At 40.3% G+C, this 23,582-nt stretch overlaps 1 protein-coding gene across 1 annotated transcript in view; it reads right to left on the bottom strand.

The window, feature by feature from the left end:
- Positions 1-21,820, bottom strand: part of ptgir (prostaglandin I2 receptor) — a 28,178-nt gene extending 6,358 nt beyond the window's left edge. The window contains exons 1-2 of the mRNA XM_075473409.1: positions 21,278-21,820; positions 20,057-21,104 (exon numbers count right to left, since the gene is read on the bottom strand). Coding sequence (XP_075329524.1) covers positions 20,057-20,890 — 834 coding nt within the window. The 5' untranslated portion in view covers positions 20,891-21,104; positions 21,278-21,820. The remainder of the gene's footprint in view (positions 1-20,056; positions 21,105-21,277) is intronic.
- Between the last annotated feature and the right edge of the window lie 1,762 nt (positions 21,821-23,582).

Below are 23,582 nucleotides of genomic sequence, written 5' to 3'. Positions count from 1 at the left end.
AGGTGCAGAAAGCTTTGATAGTTCATACTATGTGTATGCATTTAGATATACAATAAAACTCCAGCGCTCACACTGCATGCTGTGCATTCATCTATCAGCATCTAAAGGGCTCTGCTAGTGCTGAATCAAAGAGAAATGAATTGTTTTCATCATGAAGATAATGCACTTCTTGCCCAAAAGGCTTCTTCAGCTGTAAATGAGACAAAATATATTTGTAAATTAAATAGAAATCACTTTAGGGCCCTGGCTATGAATCGGTATCCTCATCAATGTGTATGTTCCTTAAGCTTAATTGATTTATCAACAAACTGTTTAACCATCTTAGTTCACCACTTTTTTCCCTAGTACTTCAGCATCCTGAAGTGTGAGTGAGTTCATCCACCTGGACCCAGTTTGTCTGATGTAAATGACTCCATCCTGTCCGACACACGTAAGATGCTATTTGAGGCTGACGACTTCTGCATCTTTCAGGAAACAGACCGCATAATGGATGTCTACACCCTACAACCCATTACTTTCCATCTCGTGGTGCTGGTAGACTCTTCCTAACTCTCTCTTCCTAATCGTATTTCAGTCTGTGGTCATTACACAGGGATGAGAGGCAGTGTGTGGTGATTACTGGCCTTTTGGAGAAGACGGCTTACAGCCAGTAAGGATGGAGATGAAACCTTCATTCATAAGAGTAGAAGAAACATTACATCAGTTTCATGCAAGTTTGTTAAAGATCAAATCAATGTCTGTGTGCGTGTCTATTTTTCCACTTATAGATATAAAAAAATTAAAAAGAATATTAAGACAATTTACAATCATCACCATAAACTTTATGAATTATATTAATTTAAACATCCAGCGGAACAGGATAGCATAAACATTGAATAATAATCCTGTTTATGTCCAAATGTTTGTGTCACCTGTTAGTTGGTAACTGTCCAACATTCCAGGAGTCAGGTGATGTACAGATTCTTTCAACAGAAAACAGCAGCTCATGTCTGCAAATAAAGCTGAAGGTGTTGGTCATGAAACCCAAACAATGAGCTGAGGAGGGAGGAAATCTGGTGGTTATGTCGTGTGTTTTTATTGCTACCGGTGACATCTTTACAGTCCGCATACAATATAGTCATCTGATCTGTTGTTTACACAGCCTAATTTCCAAGACAGTTGGTACCTGTCAAGTCGAACGCAGATGGTTACCACTTACGAAACTGCAAGTTAAAACCGAACGATGCAAAGAATAGAAGCACAACAAAAATGAGGCCAAGTGGAAAAAGGTCCTGTGGTCTAATTAGTCAAAATCTGAACTTCTGTTTGGAAATAAATTCCAAACCACATTCTGCACATATGACATTTAAAAAAAAACAAAAAAACATGTTGCTAGGGTTAGTCGGTGGCATAGTGGGTTGTGCAGGCACCCCATGTACAGAGGCTATAGTCCTTGCTGCAGTTGGCCCCGGTTTGAGTCTTGCATTGGACGGCCTATGCTGCATGTCATTCCCCCTCTCTCTGCCACCTGTTTCCTGTCTATCTTCAACTGTCCTCTCCAATAAAGGTGCAAAAAGCCCAAAAAAAAAATAATAATAATTAAAAAAAGAAAACGTGTTGCTAGTGGTGTTACAGATAAGACAGATAGTCATGTAAGTGAGGTGACGTACAGCATAGTGAAAAAGTTTTTGTCACTTTATATAGCTATCTGTCATGTAGCTTCCTTCCTTCCTTTGGACTTCACATCTGCACCTTTGCCATATCTTTATAATCTAATATCACTGCCCATCCTTTATTTCTTGTAACCAAACCAGAAGCTACATATATAGTATATGCCTCTCTTAATGTCAGTTGATGATGTTGACCTAATGTTGAAGCTGAGTTCCTGAATGCAAAGGTTGTGCTGATTGTGAGTCGTGCAATGCAGAGGTACTATAAATTGCAAATATATTGCAAAGGTTAGCAGCATGTGCCAAAACATAGAGGGAATTTTTCTTTGCCAAGTTACCAAGGAGGTGGTTTCTGAGAAAACTTGCATTGAGGAAGAACAAATTCACTGTTTACTGGAAAGAGAAAATGATCAAAGAAGGATATCCCTGTGGGGATTGTTTAATTTACACTTGTCACATTATATGAATATTTGTACTGTTTCAGGAACACAGGCTGGTTTAAAGTGACAGCAAATGTTTATCTTCAGACAAAGTTTCATGTGGGGAATTACACCGTCGGAAAGTCCATTAGCGAGTTTCCTCTTTTAAGATCGCTGCAGTGAGTTTCCTTATGCTATTAGACCTTTTCCCAGCACTTTGCCAAATGGATTAGAGAGGGGAGAAAAAAACTAAATAGTCAGCAGAATCACTGTCACTCGGTTTAATCAATAAGTGACCACACTATAAAAATAAACGTGAATGTGAAAAATAGGACGCCATAAAACACGTGCTTTTTTGTGTGAATGTGTAATTATTGCATTTTTGTTGAGAAGCTGTGGGAGTTGCTTTAAGAACTGATGAAACTGTTCTAAACTAAATGAAACTGTTGACAGAAAGAAAAACAAAAAACGGAAGATGAACACCAAATATGAAGTGGAAGAAAGCATGGAAACTCAACTTTCGAGGCGGAGGATGTCGGATATGACGTGGGCTGAAATGTGCCAATGCGTGGCGAAAAAAAAAAAGTTGAGTCATGTTGCAATATCTGTGGCAACAGCACGGCTGCAGTTCCTCCATCGCTGGTGTTTGGTGGGGAATTGTTAACATGAAACATGCACTTTGAAATCACTTTGAATTATATTCTTAAAGATGTTTGTTAGAAGACGGCATTTGAGGAAAAATAACATAATTGATCATGACGACAGAAAACGACAACTTGAGCTTAAGCATGATTACTGTTGACAGATATATGTTTGAATATTGTTCGTTTTAAGCTGTTTGTGACACATTCTCCCAGACAGCCACCGGAAAATGCTATTTCCACAGCTGAACATTCTAAACTGCCTCTTTTTATTTTCATTGGCAAAGACAGCTTCCACTTGAAATAATTGTGCTGCACATGGCTCCTATTTTTGTAGGTTTATCTATCATTCCTATCACTTGTGACAACAATTTGTGAGTTATGGGGATGTGATAACATTTGTGCCCACTTTGTTCATTGGTCAAGATGTTTATCTTGGCCAGGGGTCAGGCAATCAGATACGCTGGAAATAAATACTTTCATTTCTATACTCTACTAGTCCAGCGTATAGTCGGTTAAACTCCAACCGCTACACAGCTCTGCAAAATGTGACGTATATATCTATCAGTGAAACAAAGTTTTTAAACTCTGTGAATCAGGGAGAATATATCATAGTATATACCCAAATAAAAACAGCTGCCAGGACAAGGTCAAAGATTTATCTATGTTTGGGTTGTGTGAGTGACAGAATGCTGAGCTCAATGTGTGGCTCTCAGCAACATTGCACAAGTTGTCACTTGTGTCCGGTTCTCCTGTCGCTTTTGGTTGCTTTTGCTATTTTGCTATACTAAACAAAGATTATTGAGATCCTTGAATGACACCACATCCCCATATTTTTGATGAAGACAGAAGAATGTTGTAATCGAAAGAGCCAATGAGCTACTCCTTAAAAGCATAAAATGCTTAACAACATTTGTTATCGAGGCTCGACCACAAGCTTTCAACACCTGAGACTCGTGAAGCCGGAGTTACAGTTGACGCGTCGCACACGGCGGTGGCGGACCGTGACGTCAAAATGACGTTTCAGGCATGGCGCTTGCCTTGAAAAGACGGCGCAGTGCGTTGTCGTGCACCAGTCGATTTTTGTAACTTGGCTGTGCCGAGAACGACGAACCGGATGGACCAATTTGAGACCAGGCTCAAGGCTCTAGCATGGTTGCCGTGTCTCTTAGCACGAGCGGTGTTGATGACGTCACGATTTCGTGCCGGTAATATATAGTGGCGCAAGTCGATGCGGCAGTAGTTGCAATTTTCTCCGTCACAGAGGTGTCGCTGCTACGTTAAGGTTACCGCTACTCTACAACGAAGAAAGTCGAGAAGAAAACAATGCCGCTGTCAAGAGCAGGAATACTGTCATTAATGATACTCCTGTAGTATTCAAATCATTTTAATTTTTTAATTCAGTTAAAAGAGGTGAAGGTCTGAAGCCCCCGGCATCACCACTTCGATTCTCTGCCCTCCTCTTTGTCTTCACGTATCTGTCCCGTAGCTTCTTCCACACATTCTTACAGAACTCTCCCTCTTTCCCCAAAGTTCTGCCAATCTCTGTCCACCAGTTTTGGGAGTTTACGTGGTCTCTGTGCTGTTTCACTACAGTTTCGTACAGGTGCCTGTACAAACGTACCTCCTGACTGAGCCTGGTCTCAAATTGGTCCATCCGGTTCGTCATTCTCGGCACAGCCTAGTTACAAAAATCGACTGGTGCACGACAACGCGCTGCGCCGTCTTTTCAAGGCAAGCGTCAGGACTGAAACGTCATTCTGACGTCACGGTCCGCCACCGCCGCGACACTGCAGCAGTATCATTAATGACAGTATTCCTGCTCTTGACAGAGGCATTGTTTTCTTCTTGACTTTCTTCGTTGTAGAGTAGCGGTAACCTTAACGTAGCAGCGCCACCTCTGTGACGGAGAAAATTGCAACTACTGCCGCATCGACTTGCGCCACTATATATTACCGGCATGAAATCGTGACGTCATCAACACCGCTCGTGCTAGCAGATGCGGCAACCATGCTACAGCCTTAAGGCGCAGCAATAGCATGCCACAAAGCATCCAGGGACAGATGCACTGCAGCTACCACTCATTAACTTCCAGGGTCACATTTTGCCCCAGTCGTTCACAGAAATGAATTTGAAGTAAATTCAGCTTACAGAAGTATTACCCACTTCTGTTTCAGTGGTGAATTCATCAAGTTTTTCAATAGTAGCATGAAGCGTAGTGTGAGTAGTGTGAGACAGTTAAGTTAAGTCTGGCACTTTTATATCAGTTTTTCTTGCTGTTCTCTGTATGTGCTGCTGTTCAGAGTCACCGCTCTGTTGTCTTTTACGTCTGCTCTGCTCACATCACACCAGATGCTTTTATAATGCAAGATACATGTCATTCTGAGCTACCAACGTGTGAGTGACTGATGCATTGAAGATTATTTAAAGACATCATGGTCCACCGAGAACATTCTGATTTACACACAGCAGCCGCAGAAAACACTGGACCTTTTCCCATCTTTCAGTCGGAGAGACAACAATTCTAACCTAACCACCATACATAGGGTCCAGGTGCATCGACTTGGTCATTTGGATTAGCAAAATGATCATAATTGGGATGAATTATATATTCAAAAATATTCTAGATCATTTTCTTTCAAATTTAAGGAAAGATAAGTGAGTGCATATTATAAGATGTGTCTAATGTGCTGCTGTTACAGTCAAATAAATAATTACATTGTTTTTGTGAACTGCAGGCCTTCAGTTTTGGCCTTACAGTATGGCGGCAGCAGCAAGAATACTATGCAGGGTTTGAATAAATGCAGGAGCTTGGTTTGCCTTTTAGTAACACCAGCCTCTGTGCTGCAGATGTTAATGTTACTATGGGGATTCTAACTTATTTATTTCCACTCACAGCATTGTTATACATCATTAATTTCTGCTCTATTATTTTAATGTGAATTAAGAACAACCACAAAGTAGTTCACTTTGTGATAAGTATTTGTCAGAGTGGAGTTCTTCTTCTGGGACCAGAGATCTGTGAGCCAACTGTTGGACAGGCATCAGCTGTGGATCAGCAGCAAAGAGCAACCGAGGCAAACAATGGCTAATAACTCAAATGGAAGCCTGCATGAGGGCATACATCAGCACAGACAGAATGATTGGTAACTTGCCTGTTTATTTTAAGCTAACGGCCAGCTGGCTGTAGCCTCAGATATCGCACGCACACAAAAGTGGCATTAATCTATTCGTCAACAATTGGTAAGACAGCCAAAAAAGCAAAATGTAAACGCCCAAGTGTTTTGGAGAAGTGTGGCCCATTTTGAGTCTATTTTCTTAGGGCCATTTTCTTCTCCTAATCCACAGACAAACTATCCAATTTTAAATTTTTTGATGTTGATTTTCTTCCCCATCATTACAAAAGTATCTCTCATGGCTATAAGCGCATGCTTTTTTTTTTTTTTTTTAAATCAAATGGCCTGTTAGCCCTTAATAAATATTCCCTCTGCAGAGTTCCAAATACTGTAAGTGGCAGATGTCTAAAAATATAAAGCTAGTGAAAATGATGGATCACTTGGAATGTATTTTTAGGACGGTGCAAGTCTCTGGGAGCAGAGGAGAGTGACAAAAAAATTCTTCCCATCATTTATAGTAAACATCGCTGAGTGTTCAATGGTCCTGAAAATCCCAAGCCACAAAATCTGCTCTGCTGCCTGGTTGCAATTATCTTGTTAAATTTGTTGATTCCCTAGTTGTCTGCATGCTGCTCTAACTCTTTGAAGGAATAAGTCCTTTCATTTGCTGAGGATAAACATTTTGGAAAGATCACAAACGGGACATTAGGATGTCTCTTGCCAAAAAAAGTACAATGATAAATTTGTTGAAATATATATATATTTTTGACAGAAAAGTGAACACCCAACCAAGCCATGACACAGAGCGACCACTCATCTAATCTGTTTTTTTACTGCTGTGAGTCATAACTGATGCCAGCTGAACTTTATAAGAAAAGAGGGATAGAATATTCATTACTGGAGTGAAAACATTCTTCTTTTAATTATCTCATGCTGTATGTTGGTGAATTATTGTTGTTTATGATGACTTTCTCATCTTTTGAACAGATTGGGTTTTGTTTTGGGGATTGAAGAAACAAACGTGACAGAATAATCTTTATCAAGCCAAGAGGTCTTACAGCATGGTAGCGGCAAGATTAGTACGCAGGGTTTGGACAATGGCGCCCAACATATGTAGAAGCTTGGTTTGCCTTTTCGTAACACCAGCCTCTGCATGTGTTGTAGAACACGCATTTATGTCAAGTATTCTTAACAATTACAAAGTTTTCTAGTTGGACAAACAAAGAGTCTTCCTTATCATAGTTTTATTGAACCAGTGTGTTAACCGCTTCCCTTTTTATGTGTTCCTCCACAGATAATGAACACATTCTGCCTTATGGTTTGTTTGATGAGAGGGTGTTGTATTGCTCTCTACTGCCTCAGGCAACTTTTATTAGCTCATATATCTCCCAGCACGGCTGCTAAGATGTGTCATATTGTTCTTTTTGTACTTTAATTTCCAGGAAGATGTGATTATCAAGTTAGCACTGAGGAGGGTTGGAACAGCTTGATCCAGCTTGGATTCCAGTTCAAAGGGCGAAAATGAATCTGTCATTTTAACCTGTCCTGTTTTTTTAGTATTTTTTTATAGGCATCTCATTCGCCTACGGCTTCAGATCTCAGAAGTTACACAGAGACCAAAAACGGAGATAAAAGAGAAGTGACTATTGGACTTAAATTGACTGGATGGACAAAAATGAAAACTGACATTGATTTGCAACTTTGCTAAAGCAAATTTGACTTCACTTCTTTGTCACGTCATATTTAAATATTCTTATCTACTTCATTGTTGGATCCATCATTTAAGAATACCTGCTTCAACTTGTACAGGGGCACAAGGGGCTGGAACCTGTCTGAGGTAAGAATAGGTGCTTTCAGACTAAACAGCTCTCAAGGATCTCTGATGGCAACGAGGACTGGGAAGCTCCCTGCAGGATATCGTTTTTGTGGAATTTTACTCATGTTGCACTTGGACTGTCGATAGAAACGCTGAAGTGAAGCAGAAAAGAACTGATTGATAAGTCAAACCTGAGTTAAAGGGGAACTCCGGGGCATTTGAAGCGCATTTCCATTGCTAGAGGTTGTCAAATACTGATAGTAGGACACAGACAGGTGCAAATCTGCGCTCCCTGTGTGGAGATAGCGCTATTCGCTCAGCCTGTCATGCGAGGCTAATACGTGGTGGCTAAGGGGCAACTGCTAACCCTTCCACGTAAAACAACAACTTGCACATAGCAGAAACGTCACACCACTTTATAAACCATCCGACAATAAAGTCACAAGCCTTACCATCAAAACCATATGCATGGTTCTCACAATACTGGCATGGGGACGTTACAAAACAACTTTATAAACAGCATGTAACTCACCGGTTAGTTGTACGCTCGCGCATGTGAAAGCCCAAAAGAGTCGATGGACGAAAATTCCCATATACAAAACAATTATATTCTCTAGAAAAACTGCGTTCAAGTATTTAAAACATTACAACAATATTACTGGGCATGTATTGTTGTAATGTTTTAAATACTTGAACGCAGTTTTTCTAGAGAAAATAATTGTTTTGTATATGTGATTATCGTCCATCGACTCTTTTGGGCTTTCACATGCGCGAGCCCAACCAGCCGGTGAGTTACATGCTGTTTATAAAGTTGTTTTGTAACGTCCCCATGCCAGTAATGTGAGAACCATGCATATGGTTTTGATGGTAAGGCTTGTGACTTTATTGTCGGATGGTTTATAAAGTGGTGTGACGTTTCTGCTATGTGCAAGTTGTTGTTTTACGTGGAAGGGTTAGCAGTTGCCCCTTAGCCACCACGTATTAGCCTCGCATGACACGCTGTGCGAACAGCGCGATCTCCACACAGGGAGCGCAGATTTGCACCTCTCTGTGTCCTACTATCAGTATTTGACAACCTCTAGCAATGGAAACGCGCTTCAAATGCCCCGGAGTTCCCCTTTAACCCTGAGCCTCGCTGTCATTCCATTTGTATTTTTTTTTTTTTTACAGGCTAATGTCAAGAGCTGTCATGTATATTAGCAAAGTTTTACCAAAGTTAACATGTTTTCTCATGCTGGTGGGTCGCCACAGGCTGTTCCCCTCATGCTGGGAAAGTAACTTCAAAGTAGGAGCTATAAATTCATTTAAATTAAAACATTCCTGTAGTGCAGCCATAAAAAACAGACTTCATTCAATAGTTACCAAAAAATGTTGCACCATTTATCACAAAGCTACCATCCATAGAAATACGACAGTGCACACTTACACATTCTGAACCATGATATGATGTACGTCTTTGGACTGTGAGAGGAAACTGGTGGACCTGGAAAAAGCCTTTCAAATACTAAAAACTCCTTTTCTAAACTACGTTTCGCTCATCCTGAATATAGCTCCCAAATAATTACGTAAACTTAAGTGTGGTGTAATTCATGAAATGTTAATGTTACAATCAATTATTAATCAAATAAAAGGATTCTGGTTTCAGCATTCATCCACATACCATTTTGTACTCTTCTAATTTTTTTCATTTGACCTTTTTGACAGTTTAAAATGACTCGACAAAAGGGTCCCAGCCCTATAATTGAGAAACTCTACACTTGGGTGTGGAGCACAGCGCACGCAATACTGTGTGAACAGTGAAGCAGCTGATGGATAGAAAAATAACTATTGGCACACATGTTAGGAAACCAAAAGACAAATATGGAGAGCATTACATGATGTGATAGTGAGGTCAGTAAATGGCAGGAGGAAGATTTGCTGACATCTTTCTTGCAGCAGTTGTGACTAAGTGAACTAAGTCCTGATAACGCCTATTACAAATCATATATATACAAAGCACTAATGACACCAGCGTCGTTTTCCCACAAGCATTGTGCAGACCTGAACATTTTCAGAGATTTTCCAGTAGGACATATGTAGAGGATGTAAATGTCCATAGAATTTGCCCCCAATACTGGTAAAAACCTGTTTAAAGGCCTAAGTGAACGTTATCACAAGCACCCAATAGAGTCAGAAATTGGTATTAACCTCTCGTAATAAATGGAAACGTTACAGGCTACAACTAATAAACTGATGAAATCAATAATTATGGTGGAAGACTTTAAAAATAAGATAAGAATATGAACAAGCAAAGAAAGGAACATTTTAAAATACTTTGAGTTTCAAGGAATTCAAATTGTAATATGTTTAGCTTAAAGTAAAGTGAAGTAAAGTAAAATTAAATTTGTATAGCACCTTTCAAGATAAATATCACAAAGTGCTTCACAATAAAACGCTAGAACAAAAAACATAAAAAGAAAAGTTAACCAAAAGCGGGTTTAAAGAGAAAAGTCTCTAGCTGCTTTTTAAAAGAGATCACAAAGTCCACAGATCTCAGGCTCAGCGGGAGAGAGTAGCTGAGTCTGGGGGCCACAGTTGCAAAAGTTCTGTCTCCATTAGTTTGTATTAAACTTGTATGATGTGCAGCCAGCAGGCCCTGATCCCTTGACTTCAGGGACCTGCTGGGACGTTTTGATGTAAAAGTCCTCTGATGTACGCTGGCGCTTCTCCGTGCAGAGCTCCAAAAGTCAAAACCAGTATCTTAAAGTGGACTCTGAAGTTGAAGGGGAGCCAGTGCAGCTGAATTCGCAACGGTGTGACATGTGAGTACTTAGAGGACTTAGCTAGAAGCCTTGCAGCAGCGTTCTGAACAGCCTGCAGTTGTTCCGAGAAGCTTTTGCTTTAACGAAGAATTACAATCATCCAGGCGTGATGAAATAAATGCATGAAAATCAATTTCCAGCTCAGAGCGTGACACAATTTACCTCTTGAGTTAGCTCAAGTTACCTCTTGAATTTCATGCTAATAAGATTATCTCTGAGGTAAAGTCGTGCATTATGTCTTGCTACAGTGGCCAGTAGACAGTGCCCCTGGCCACCACCTGTATTGCCAATAGGAAAGACTGGCACTGTTTGCTCTGGCTTTCTTGCAGACATGTTCCAGCTAACTCGGTAGTAAAAATCTGTACTCTGTAGAGACAGTATGTCAATGTTGTTCATCTTCTGGAGCATTCAGATACAGCTTCATACTTTCCACTGTTGACCTATATGCTGCTCTACTCGCTCATCACTCATATGTTTGTGTGCTTTGTTGATATAAACAAAAAATAAATGAATAATTCATAGACCATCCTTGTAATGCTGTAATCAACACCAAACAAAACTAAACTACAGTATATGGTATCCTGAACAGCTGTTAACAATGAGCCACTTCCTCACTATAGAGCATGAGCATCAGAGCAAATGAGTCTCGAGGAAGCTATTGATTGGCTTGCTGATCGATATCCCGAAAAAGAAAGACAGACTCAAACCTAATTCCATTTGCCAAAATCAATATCTTTTTCTCATTTAGTTAATGCAATATACCATTAGGTGTGGGCTATAAAACTATCAGAGAGATTGATTATTTGCTTATAACTGAAAGGATGCAGCATCAGATAAACATGATCAGATTTGTCCAAGTCATCCAGACCTGACACATCTTCTCCTTTTCTCATGTTTTCTACACAGCTTAATGATAGTGTGGTTTGAAAAACGTAATGTTTTTTTTTTTTTTTTATTGCATAGACAATTTAATTCACAGTAACCACAACCATCAGTAGCAAACGCTACTTCTGGTTCACTGACAATCATTTTCAGAAATTACCGCACAATTACGGAGCCTGAGATTTAAATGTCTACTCTAGAGTCAAGTGGAAAAGTTACATTTGACAGTATTTTTCTAAATGTGGTAAGCAGTCTGCCTGGAAGCAAATGGAGATCGGTAAAAGGACAGAGAATAAAATGCATTATATACAGGAAATGACTATCTCCAAAAAGGGCTACGTTTACTGTTTTATGTCTGGATGTCTTCTCTTACTGAGAACTATCAGCAGGGGCCTGAATGATGAAATGAGGTTAGTGGCTTAGTGAAGTCACTTTGGGTTCAACCCTGGGTTTCCAGGGTTTCAAAGGTTCACTCCTTTAAGGGCATGTAACCGTGGCAACCTATTCTGAAACCCCTAACCTGCAACACAGGCAAAAGTCCCAACTTCCAGCCAGTCAATTCTCTTGGAAAATGAATAAATGCAAAAGACATCAGTGCATGAACAGTTAGTCTTTTCTCTCCTCCATTTCTCTCAAATTGTAATCGCCGTCTCCCCCTGAAAATCACTTACGTGAGATCTCAGCAGAGGGAATAATTACAGCATGTATTCTGAGACTAGTTACACTAAACTCTTTCCTGTTGACTTGTAAAGATTTGTAACTAGCGTCGATTCCTTTCTTACATTAAAATCATCACTGAACTATGAGCATATTGTGTAATAATATGACCAATTTGGATCAAATCATGTGTCTACATTCATATTCACATCCTACATACCAAGTTTTTTAACTCATGATTATCATGATACTGCTTAGCACAATCTTGACTGTTAGCACAGGCACCAGGAGGCCTTAGCTCTGTGAACTATCTAAGCATCTTTCAGCTCATTGTTATGGTTGTCTGGCCTATCACTAATATCACAGCCTGATCACAGCAGATGGTTATTTCTCAGCAAAAAAAAAAAGAAGAAAAAAACCAAAAGACTTGCTGTTTGTTTTGTTTATTTTATTAAGCGGTGTCATAGTGTTCTGGTTGGTAGACAGACTTTATCAAACAATACATTCTATGTTTAGCTTGCTTTAAATTATTTTCCTGACATCATTCACAAAAAACAACAAAAAAAACCTAAACAGAATAGTTGATAATAACTGCACAGTGTGTGGGTAGTAGTGACAGATACCTGCCTATATTACAAATAGAAATCAACTTAACATTTTTCAGACGGCCTTCCTGTGGTGGCTGTGCAAAGCTACTGGGTTACTGTGGTGACGTGGTGGTGGTGGTGGTGGTAGCATGGCAAACTGGTAAGGAGAGGGATCAATGTTACCCTAACAAGTTATGTCTGAACATTACGGTCCCTTTCAGCCAATAGATAATTCAAAATGTTACAAACCAGAACTATAAAGCTGTTTCAGCAAGAGATCCTTCAACCAGGAAGAGCGAATGTGGCTGCCAGAGACTTCAACTTCACATAAACATGCAGCTCCATAATCATTTGATGTGTAAACAAGCAACTGTGTTTATATATTTTTTTTTTTTTTGGCAGACAATAGAGTTGGATTTATTCAATCAAGCAAGCATGCAGGCTCAATTAAGCAAATAACGGCAATTTCGTGAATATTTTTACATTTGGATATCTAAAAATACATCATGAGACCACTGAATATGCTGCTGTGCTTTCAATTCCTGAGCAGCTCTCCAGCTCCATCTTTACACTTAAAAATTCTCTTCCCTACTGATTATCTCGTGCTCAGCACCCACATACTTCTAATACAAATGAAAAGGTTCAATGTCTTCACTTTATTCCCCTGATAATATGAACAACAACATCAACGAGCATGCGGCCTGGTGACAAGTGAAATAGGAGGACGCGTGCGCATGTACATGAACGCGTACACATGTATTCAGGATTAAGCATCCATCCACTAAGAAAGCAAACCTTCATTGTTCCTTTCACAAAGCAAGCTGCTGATTGCAGAGCATCATCTTTCGTTTGGAGGCCTGGGTCAGGGTTTAAATCCCAGCAGCACCTGGAGCACAAAAACTGTTTGCAACACAAAGCAGTCACAGTACGCGAGTCTTTCCATCTCTACACGTACCACTCCCATGTAGTCATTGGATACCTCATGCAAACTCATGCAAAGGTCATGGTATACTGCAGTGACTTGACAGAGGGTGGTTTCCATTGTGCTTGCTTGCCTGAGATCTAAAATGAGTTGTTCCTCCCCATTATTGAGGATGTTTCAATCCCTAGAATACATCGAGGTGGAGCTGAGAAGGAAGACACCCGGAGGACGCAGCGGCTTTGAGTGGACACCCATTCTATTTACCAGCTGATGGGATGGGACAGCAAAAACTGTTCACTGCTTTATGTTTCACGCAGTAGGAAATTACATCAGTGGTTCTAACTGTCTGAGTAAAGCATGCTGAATTAATTATCTCTAGCAGGGTGAGGTGATTGGTTTGTTTGGGTTTTTTCTGTCTGAATACTAATGGAAGAATCACTCAAACACTAAATCAGGGGTGATTGAAGTCTTGATGTGAATCTGGATCCTGATCAAGGAATTCTTTTTTTTTTTTTCCTCCATTCAGCCCTGGCCGAGGTATGCGGCCTTGGACTGCTCTTGTTCTGAAAACATTGTGTGCATGTTTGCTCTTTCATCAGAAAGTTTCTCCTCTTTGTTTCACGGCAAAATGAATCTTGGCTCCATCTGAGAAAATATACAACTACAGCCTAACATATAGTTGCATATAATAACCACCATGAGCCTGAAAGGAACAAACTGACCGCACTTGCGGTCTTTCAGAAAACATTTAAGGCTTCAGGTTTTATGCTGAATATACGGGTATATATCTCTGGCTCACGTGATCTTTTTTTAAATCAAATGCTTTTTGAGTAACCTTTTTTTGAAAATCAGCGACACTTTTTGACACTGATTCTGAGAATCTGGTTTAGTGTTAGTGTTTAGTGTTGGACTGTCAGTCAACTGTTCTGGTTTCTGAAGAACTCAGCTCAAAATGACTGGACGGTGGCGGGATGTCCCGCGGTATGTTTAACTCCATCAAACAAAATTTCCACATTCCCTTGCAAAAAAGCACACACATATACGTTCCCCTCTTGCAGGCGAGACAATGATTTCAGTCTCTTTCGCAGATTTGGGATGTCCCCTCTTCATCCACTCAGATTTGTTTGACTTGGATCCAGCTTGATGTGAGGAGTGTCTGTGAAGTGCTATAATCCTGACATTCTGCATATTTTCAAGCGTACTCAGTCTTGGGATATGACCGGGCCTGTCGAGGGACTCGAAAGCTTCTTGCTGTTTAGGAACCATTGTAATGACGATTTAGTTGTTGGTTTTCTGGTTGACAGGGAAACAAACACTCATGTGTATGAATATTGTGAAGCGGGATGTTATCTAGAATTTCTCTTCATCTGACGATGTCTAAGAGTTCAGGTACAGTTACGTTTTCTAAACTTTTGCTTTGTATGGTTTCAATTATCTTTTCTCTGTGTGGTTTTATCTGTTTTTTGGCCGGACAGCTCAGATTTACGGGATGCTGCCCGACTCCTGGAGGCCTGATGCCCTGTGACCATAAATGTGTCAAAGCGGCTTGCTGTTACTCATCTTCTTCCCAGAGCAATCATTCCTCTGGCCCAGTTTGCTCTGAGCTATTGAATTTGATTTGGTATTTCCTTTTTTTTTTTTGTATCCAAATAACAGAACATACTGTGCTCTAGTGATCCCCTGACTCTTTTTCTTCGTATTGCGTTTTCATCTGGTAGCCACAAAAGGAAAACAATTCAAATGTTTTGTCTCAAAGTCACTGATGCAGTTACTGTTCAATGTTTTGGGCATAGACATCAGATATGTGATTTGGACACAAAAAAAAGTAAATCTAGAGTGCCATATGAAGAACAGTGTTTCTGGTGGTCAAAGGAGGTTTGTATAACTGTTGTGCGTCTTCTCTCTGAACACAGGGATACACAATACGGTGTACGGGTCTTCCCGATTTCTTAAGGAAGACTCATGTCAAGTGAACATGAATGTAGATGACGGAACTTAATTCATTCAACATAATTGGCATGCATTTTCATTTAATTTAATTTTAATTCTTGAGAAAATAGATTTTAACAGCTTGTTCGTAGAAAAATCCACGTCATTCAAACCTCCAAACCCCTAGAGAACTAGTTTCCTCTTAACTTTACTTAATCATCACACATTAGGTAGCGTTTGTTTTTGGAACAGCACTGATAACGCACGTAATTCGCTAACACAAAACATTTGCATAGCGTGATTATAGCCGATGTGTTGTGTAATGCATCTTTTCACTGGCTACAGCACGCGAACAGTGCATGTGAGTCACTAGAAAAATAAGATGGTGCGCATTAGTTTTGGAGGTGTATTGTGTCTTCAGTTTTTGGACCCAGAACAACCCTGGGAAACTTTAAACTTTCCTGTCAGAGACCATGTACAGGATAAAGTTACTTAGCAACTGCATGTACAGGCAAAATAAATACAGATGCCAGAGCCAGTATACTGTTTTTCAGAAAAACTCAATGTGAATCTTTTCTACCTAAAAGAGATGTGCACTACTATCCATTTAAACCAATTCAGGGTTTACTGCTATACAAATACACACACACAGATTTATAAAAAACTTATTCTATTCTTACGGTCAGATCCAACGGTGTGCTTAAATTCCTTCGTAAAAGATGCTGAGCATAAATTGACATGTTTTGGCACGTTTTAAGAGTCCAATTTGTAACATGCACATTCAGTTCATAAATGTCAAATCAAAGAAGATTTATTCAACCTGGCTTGCCGTTTCGCCCATTATAACGTCAGCACCAATGAGGGTTTATTCATAAAGGAACCAAAAGCCAATTGGCAAGTCTTTTGGCCAAAAAGATCATGGGGAAGATGGAAAAGACTGAAGATGGGAAATGTATTATTTTGTTGACTAAAAAGCGAGTTGACAAGAGACGGCAAACAGCTTGATAATGTACCACCGCTGCTTTGACTGAGCTCGGGCACAAAGACAGAGCTGAGACCAATATCAAAAAAAGTTATTTGGACCCTGAATTACAAGGCAAAATAGGCTGTTAATTCCTCACATCTTTAAGTGACATTTCTTTTCATTATTCATAAAGCTCAAAACAAAAGTCACCACTCTTTTCTGCCCACGCTTCCGCAACTTTAGTAGCTCTTCGAAACCTGAAAGCTCCACTTGTGTGGAGTCAAGACTTTTCATAGAGGTAGCATCATTTCTACATCAAAGCAAGGGTTAGAAATAACTACTCTGATGTTGCTGTCTGCTTAAGTTAAAAAAAAAACACTATGAAAAGTCTGTTTTTATAAATGAGGCCCTTGATTTCTGTGGTACATACGCACCACCTATTGATTATAGTGAAAGTGTTGTGTTACAACCGTTATTCTGTAAATGGTACAGTGTAGCAGAAACCTCATTACAGCTGCTATTCCTATTCATAGCGGACAGTATTTATGGATCTTTGTTTCACTTCCTGACGTCCCACCTCTCACACACCAGTCGATATATGTCTGCTGACTAAGATACGGATATGTTTACCTACACAAATCGAAACCTTTTATGATTACGTCAAAGCACCACTGCTGCCGACGCTTAAAGTTGCTAAATAACCTTTAGAAAAAAAACACATCAACACATAAAACCGAAACAACAAACAACACAAGTTACTCCTGTGGGTTAATTTAGACCTAAAACTACTAATCTTGTAAATAGGCAGTGGAGCACTTTATCGATTAAGTCATTGACACCAACACATGTTCCCTGGGCAGCTTTTTGGTTCCCATGGTAACATTAAGGGAGAGTTTGGGGGACAAAGATGTGTAAGGACAAAGGGAGGTTTCCCTTTTTTTTTCCTTCTTTTTTTTTTTTAAACAGCATTTATCAGCAGAGCCCCAACTCCTGATAATTCATTTACAGTCATAAAAACATAAAAAAGCTCATATCTGCCATGTTTGTTTTCTTGGTTCACAGTATGTAAATGATATATATATATCTCTGTTATATAGCTATATATATCTCTGACAGTGTAACCCCTAATGTTGTTCACATTGTGTGTGTTCTTACTCCGAGAAGAAACTCTAATCAATGTCTTGCCACTGTAGATGGATTTTATAGCTGTTTTTTAAAAAATATGCAACTGTTTTCACAAATGCCTCCGACGATACATTTCAAAGCATGCGTCAACCGCTCGCATGAGAGCAAATCCTGACAGAGCAGGGCACGTGCCATGATGCATGAAAGAAATCACATTTTGTCACGGAACAGCGAAAGCAATAAAACTTGCGCTTTTTCCACGTGCGCTTTTATCTTTTTCAGCTTCTGTAATTGCACAGTTTGTACTGTGGTTTCAAACCACTGAGAGGCAATATGTGATCAGCTGTAGACTCTGGCAAGTCTGGGAAGCTTGTACGATTCATGCAACACATAATACACACATAAACATGCCCCCACATCAACCACAGCAAGAAATAATGCAACTTTTCTGAATAATTTTCCCTCATCTGATAATCTTTTACCACTTTCCTGACTGCAACACAACATGTGGACCTTTTGAAAATTGAAAAATGTTTCTCAACCACTGCAAACAACCACACCTCAGAAGTGCAGAGAAGCCATTTAGCAAATATGAGATTAAGAAACTTGATCTGTAAATCCAAACTCCAAATATTATTCATGACTTTTAGCCAAAGAGTACTGAAAATAATGAATGTTTTCTTATCCTAAGAAAAGAAAAAAAAGAGCTTTCCGTTGCATGCTTTCCTTCACCACCAACATCTATCAGAGTGTCGCCTCGGCTGATGGGTTCAAACTGCAGACAGATCCCATTCTTCAGGGAAGAAAACACTGTTCTCCAAGGTAAACTCAGTTACATAAAAGCACTTTGAGTTTGAGTCTATAAAGACCAACCAGAAACACATGGCAGAGGGTTTTGTTTGCTATGCCGTTACTGTGTGCAGCTTAAGCAAAAATTAATTATTAGATTTGGCTGGTATACCTCTGTGTGTGAGGGCAATAACTGGCAAGCAAAAATTAAATATAAGCAGCACATTATTTTCACTGCAATAAACAGTTGTTCTTTTGGTTTTGTTTTGTATTCTTTTTTTTTTTTGCAGACATCTGTTGTGCCGCCAGCCAAACCAAAAGAGGTTAATCATGAGCCCACATCTGTCTGGAACCATGTTAAGTTTGCTTATATGCACTCACATGCTTCGCCATGACTGTCTCAGATCATTTTGTATAACCACAAAGAAGTACATGAGCATACAAGCACACAAACCATCAAATAAACGCAACACATTAATTTTTCACAGCTCAGTAACATGATCTTAAATTATTCCAAACCACATAGTACAGGTTTTAGACTTGCAATTCTAGACTGATTACTAAACAGAGGACGTGCATAAGTTAATCTGACACCCAAAATAAATAAAGATTTAATTTTCCATTCACTTTACATGGGTCTCACATTTGCTCCTGCAAGTTTTCTAACCTTTGTTTTTAAACTGACATATGAACTTCCCACAGCACAGTTCAAGAGAAAAATAACATACATGAGACAACTGTGGTTTCCTGAAGTCTTAAATTAGTCAGTTGACAAAAAAAAGAACAAGACCTGTTCCTTCCCCGAGGGTACTCGCAACTGCAATTCAGGTCAAATACCACCGCATGCACAAGAGGTTACTTAACATTCAGAGGCTGTGCTGCCACAAACCGCCCAAACGCAGCCAATGAGTAGATGATGAGCAGAAACAACATGTACAAACACTTGTTACTGCTTCTTGTAAACTACTTGATCATCAGAGCTGTGAGGGGAAAAAAGGACTAACAAGTGGAAGTCAAATCAAGATCAGAAAAAATAATTCACATTCATCACGTCCTCCCAGATTACACGTTCCTGGACACCTGGCTAATGTTTAGGGTCACAGACTAGCTGGCATATGAACCATGCCAAAAAGATCTCTGCCCCTGGGGAAAGGCAGGACCAGACCAGTCCTCCAGGGCTGTCAGGTTAGGCACGTTCTAGACAATACACTATGCACACACACACACACACACACACACACGCACTGACTGCATGCCATGTGTTATGAAGGTTGCGCTCTAAGACACACCTATAAGTTCAGCCTGCAGAGAACAGCACCACTATTAAGAAGACTTAAATACACAAACAAGCACATACAGTGGTCGCCATGTCTGCCGAGCTTTTCGTTTACAAGTAATGATTACATAATAAGGGGAATGAATTAATTTATTCATCAGTATTCATATGTCCCCATGGGGTCAGGGGACTCTAATGATGAAATAAACCCGCTCCTGGTAACCAGGTTGCAAATACACATACCCTAAACCACTCTCTTGTTAGAAGATAACTAGAACTAAAATCAGAGTATAAAATTCTCTCTTGAGCTTGTTTTGATTTAACAGGGAGTACCTGGTTGATGTTTTAACCACTGAAAAAATTACACATCAGGGTGTCACTTCTTTCCGAGTGTAAAATGTAATGTACTCATAGGCAAGTGACATGTCATGATTCAGATCCTAAAAGTGAGATAAACTTAAATAAAACCAAATGTGAACTCACAGTCAGCGGCAGGGAGCAGACAACAAAGATGACAGTGATGAGTGCCAGCAGCACCAGGTGGTCGATCTCCTCTTCCCCCTGTCCAAACCAGGCCAGATTCAGCTTCCTCTTTCTCCCCGTGGACACCACCGAGCCACGGCGGATCATCTGGCTCCGGTGCATTTGGCACAGGCTGACAATCACCGAGCCATTGCACACAAACACAGCAAAGATCAGCAGTGCCGTGAGGGAGGAGTAGGACAGAGAGAAGGCCAGCACATAGCTGGCGTTGTCATCCCCTGTCGCATCCATGTCAATGAAGCACCATGTCCCAGGGCAGTATTGTCTGAATTTGCCATAACCAATGAACGGTAAGAGGCAAAAGGCCAGAGAAAAGAGGTATATAAAGAGAAGAGCTAATTTGGCAAACCTGCAGCGGATGTGCACAGAGTAAAAGTAAGGGTGGCTGATGGCCAGGCAGCGTTCCACAGCCATGGCGCAGAGAATGAGCGTGGATGTCAGGCCGAAGAAAATCATGGCAAAGCCAAAAAGCTTGCACAGTGTGTCACCACCTAGCTTCATCAGGGACATCTTATTAGCGTAGCAGATGAACACAGGCGGGCTGAGGAGGCATGTGCCCAGCAGGTCTGTGAGGGCCAGGCCAGTCACCAGGATGCAGAAGACAGAGGACCTGGAGTGCTGCTCCTTCTGGTGTACTCCAAGGATGAGGAGAGCCAGGAGGTTCCCCACCACCCCAGCCAAAAACATGATGATGCTTGTTGTTGGGTTGCCATCGCGCGCCACAATGCAGGTGGCATTATGACATGTGTCGTTTAGTAGTATGCTTCTGTTCATGTTTGTCTTTCTCAGAGAGAATGGGGGTGTCGCCGATCAGAGAAGAATCAATAAAGAATTTCCAGACAACAAAAGAAGATCATCTTCTGCGGAGACCATTGTTTGGAAACACACACAGCAGGGATGTATAGTCAGACCCATAATGCTGCGTTGGCTTAAAGCATGACTCAAAGATTGCATTTCCTCTCCTGTGCCCTGCAGCTATGAAATGGCTCTGTGGAATTACAACAAAAAAACAAATAAATAAAATAGAATAGAATAGAATAAAATAGAAAAATAAAATTATCATTACATAGTAGCACCATATTGACATTTTGCCACGAAGTACAAATGCCTCTTTGTTTTGAATTGCTCTTAATCATATGTTAATGACTAATAATCACTGACCTTTCACTGGATCAGCCAGAAGTCACCAACACTTGCTAAACAGCAGTTCCAGCTTCCTCTTCTGCTTGCTCTTCTCCTTTCTATTCCAGATCTCCGTTACTAGAAGATGCCATTTTTCAGAAGCGGAGTTTAAAACTACCGCTGCAGGTAATGTGTCGGCAGCCACATGCAGACTCCACGGACTGAGAACCAGACCGTCAAGGCGTCACATTTCTTTCTCAAACTTTCGGTCTCTCTGTGCACCTCCCATTCGGTTTCGGATCGATGCAGAAGTCCCACCCACTATTCTGGTGACTGAGAAAAGAAAAAGAGCGGAAGGAAAAATGTAAATAATTTAAATCTAAAAGAAGGGAAGCGGATTCTGCTGACAGAAGGTTAGGTCCCATTCGCTGAGGAGTAATTTCATCATCCTTTTTCTCTGTTTTTTTTTTTTACAGGATATCATACCCGTTTGTTTTTGTGAAAGACAAAAATAGCCTTAATATTTTACTATATCTAACCGAATGATCAGATTTGATCTTGTTTTGTAGTATACGTGAGATAAATCTCTTCGCTCAACACTGGTTTGTTTCCCATGTGAGCTCAAAGAAGAAAAAAAGCAGACGCAATTAGTCTTTTTGAGTGTTTTGTTTGGAAGCTGTCTTCTGTTTCAAAAGAAAGGTTTTTAAAAAGAAATATAAGCCAATTTGTCTTTTATGCAGCTTTCCCCTCATCCTGACTGAGAGGGGAAGCAATGCCATGGAAGCTGCTTTTTCCTCTCTTGTTTTTGATGCATTAGTTCAGTTCTCATTTCAGGAAAATTTCAGAAAAACACTTGTTTTTGGGCAGTCTTTTGTGAATCACCCACGGGAACTATGAGGCACGTCCTCCAGCTGAGAGTGAGACTATGTGTTTGCCATCTTTGATTCACATTTTCCAGCACTCTGTGGGCAGTATTGCATTTTTTCTTAGTGTTTTCTGATGAGAAATCTGCTGTGGGTTGTTCAGGTGCAGACATTGCGTAGCTTCTCTCGCAGCCTGTCAGAATTACAGCATCAAAGATATTGACAAAACCAAAAAAAAAAAAAAAAAAGTTCAGAGATAAAACACCAATCAGTCTCAACATTTAAACGGTTTATCTTGTTAAAGTGGCGACTGTCAAGGGTTGGGATGTGTTGGGTGACACAGGATGATGTTGATTTGCTGGAAGCGGGCTGGAATCGGGAGGAGAAAGGATGTGAGTTCGACAATAGGCAAAGCCGTGATGGTTCGAGAGTCAGAGCATCTTCAAAACAATACGCCCTGGTTGGTAGTAACTAAAGTGGTCAAAAGAATGAGCCGTGTATTGTAAAAAGTTAAGCTGGGCGCGTGTAACCTATCTAACAATGTGTTTTGTAACATGTAATCCTAACAATGTACAGAAATTCCAAGCCTATGTACTTTTAAGTCCTAGCCCTAACCATACGCGGTAGAGATGACATTTGTCTCTTTCAGTATGACAACCAACTCTGTCACAGTGTAAAAATGGTCAAGGAATGAGTTTAAGGCTGGGGCTTGGTCTGGACTCCAAAAATGACAGATCTGAGTATCCGCGGGTTGTGCTGGTTGAAGAAGCTCCCGCACCGAAACTTACAGCACTTAAATTACTAGGCCGCTTGCGTTTTAGTGCCTGATAGCACACAACACCTTCAGACGTGTTGATTGAACAGCATAATGTCATGATAAGACATTCCTGTGGTTTCCTTCTTGAACATTAACAATAAGATATATCACAAAAGAAACCGTCAGAAACAACGATTAGAATCAGCTGCACAGTGATTGTATAGCAATTCTCAGCTTCCACTCACTGTTTATCTCTTCACTCTTGCTTCCTCTTGCAGTTTTCGCAACTGACAGGACATAACGATAACAGCAAAGTGACAGTGTTCCCTTGTGGATGGACTAATAAAGATGACATTTCTTTTTTTGTTCACACTCTCTAAAGAAACCATTACTGCACAGTTGCACAGCTCATGGTAGGTGGCGGCTTGCTTGTACAGGCCACTGTGATATTGTTAAACAAATGCAGATACTCTATGTGTCTTCATCTCTCCTTGACAAACAAAGTTCTAATTTACTTTTAACTACCACAAGGCAGTCTCCGAAGAGGATGCCACACAGCGTGTTTACAGTGCCGTTGCCCATTAAACAAACCAAACAGGCAATTTCAAATAAACAGCAGATGTGGAAGCTCAAAACAAATACTGACACTTGTGCATATATTCCCCAAACCAGTGGACAAGTTTGTGAACATACCAAATGAGGCATCATGACACTTTGATAAATC

The sequence above is a fragment of the Odontesthes bonariensis genome, chromosome 9 (assembly GCF_027942865.1).
Source record: "Odontesthes bonariensis isolate fOdoBon6 chromosome 9, fOdoBon6.hap1, whole genome shotgun sequence".
NCBI classification, from domain to species: Eukaryota; Metazoa; Chordata; class Actinopteri; order Atheriniformes; family Atherinopsidae; genus Odontesthes; species Odontesthes bonariensis.
This window is presented reverse-complemented; position numbering and strand designations above follow the sequence as displayed.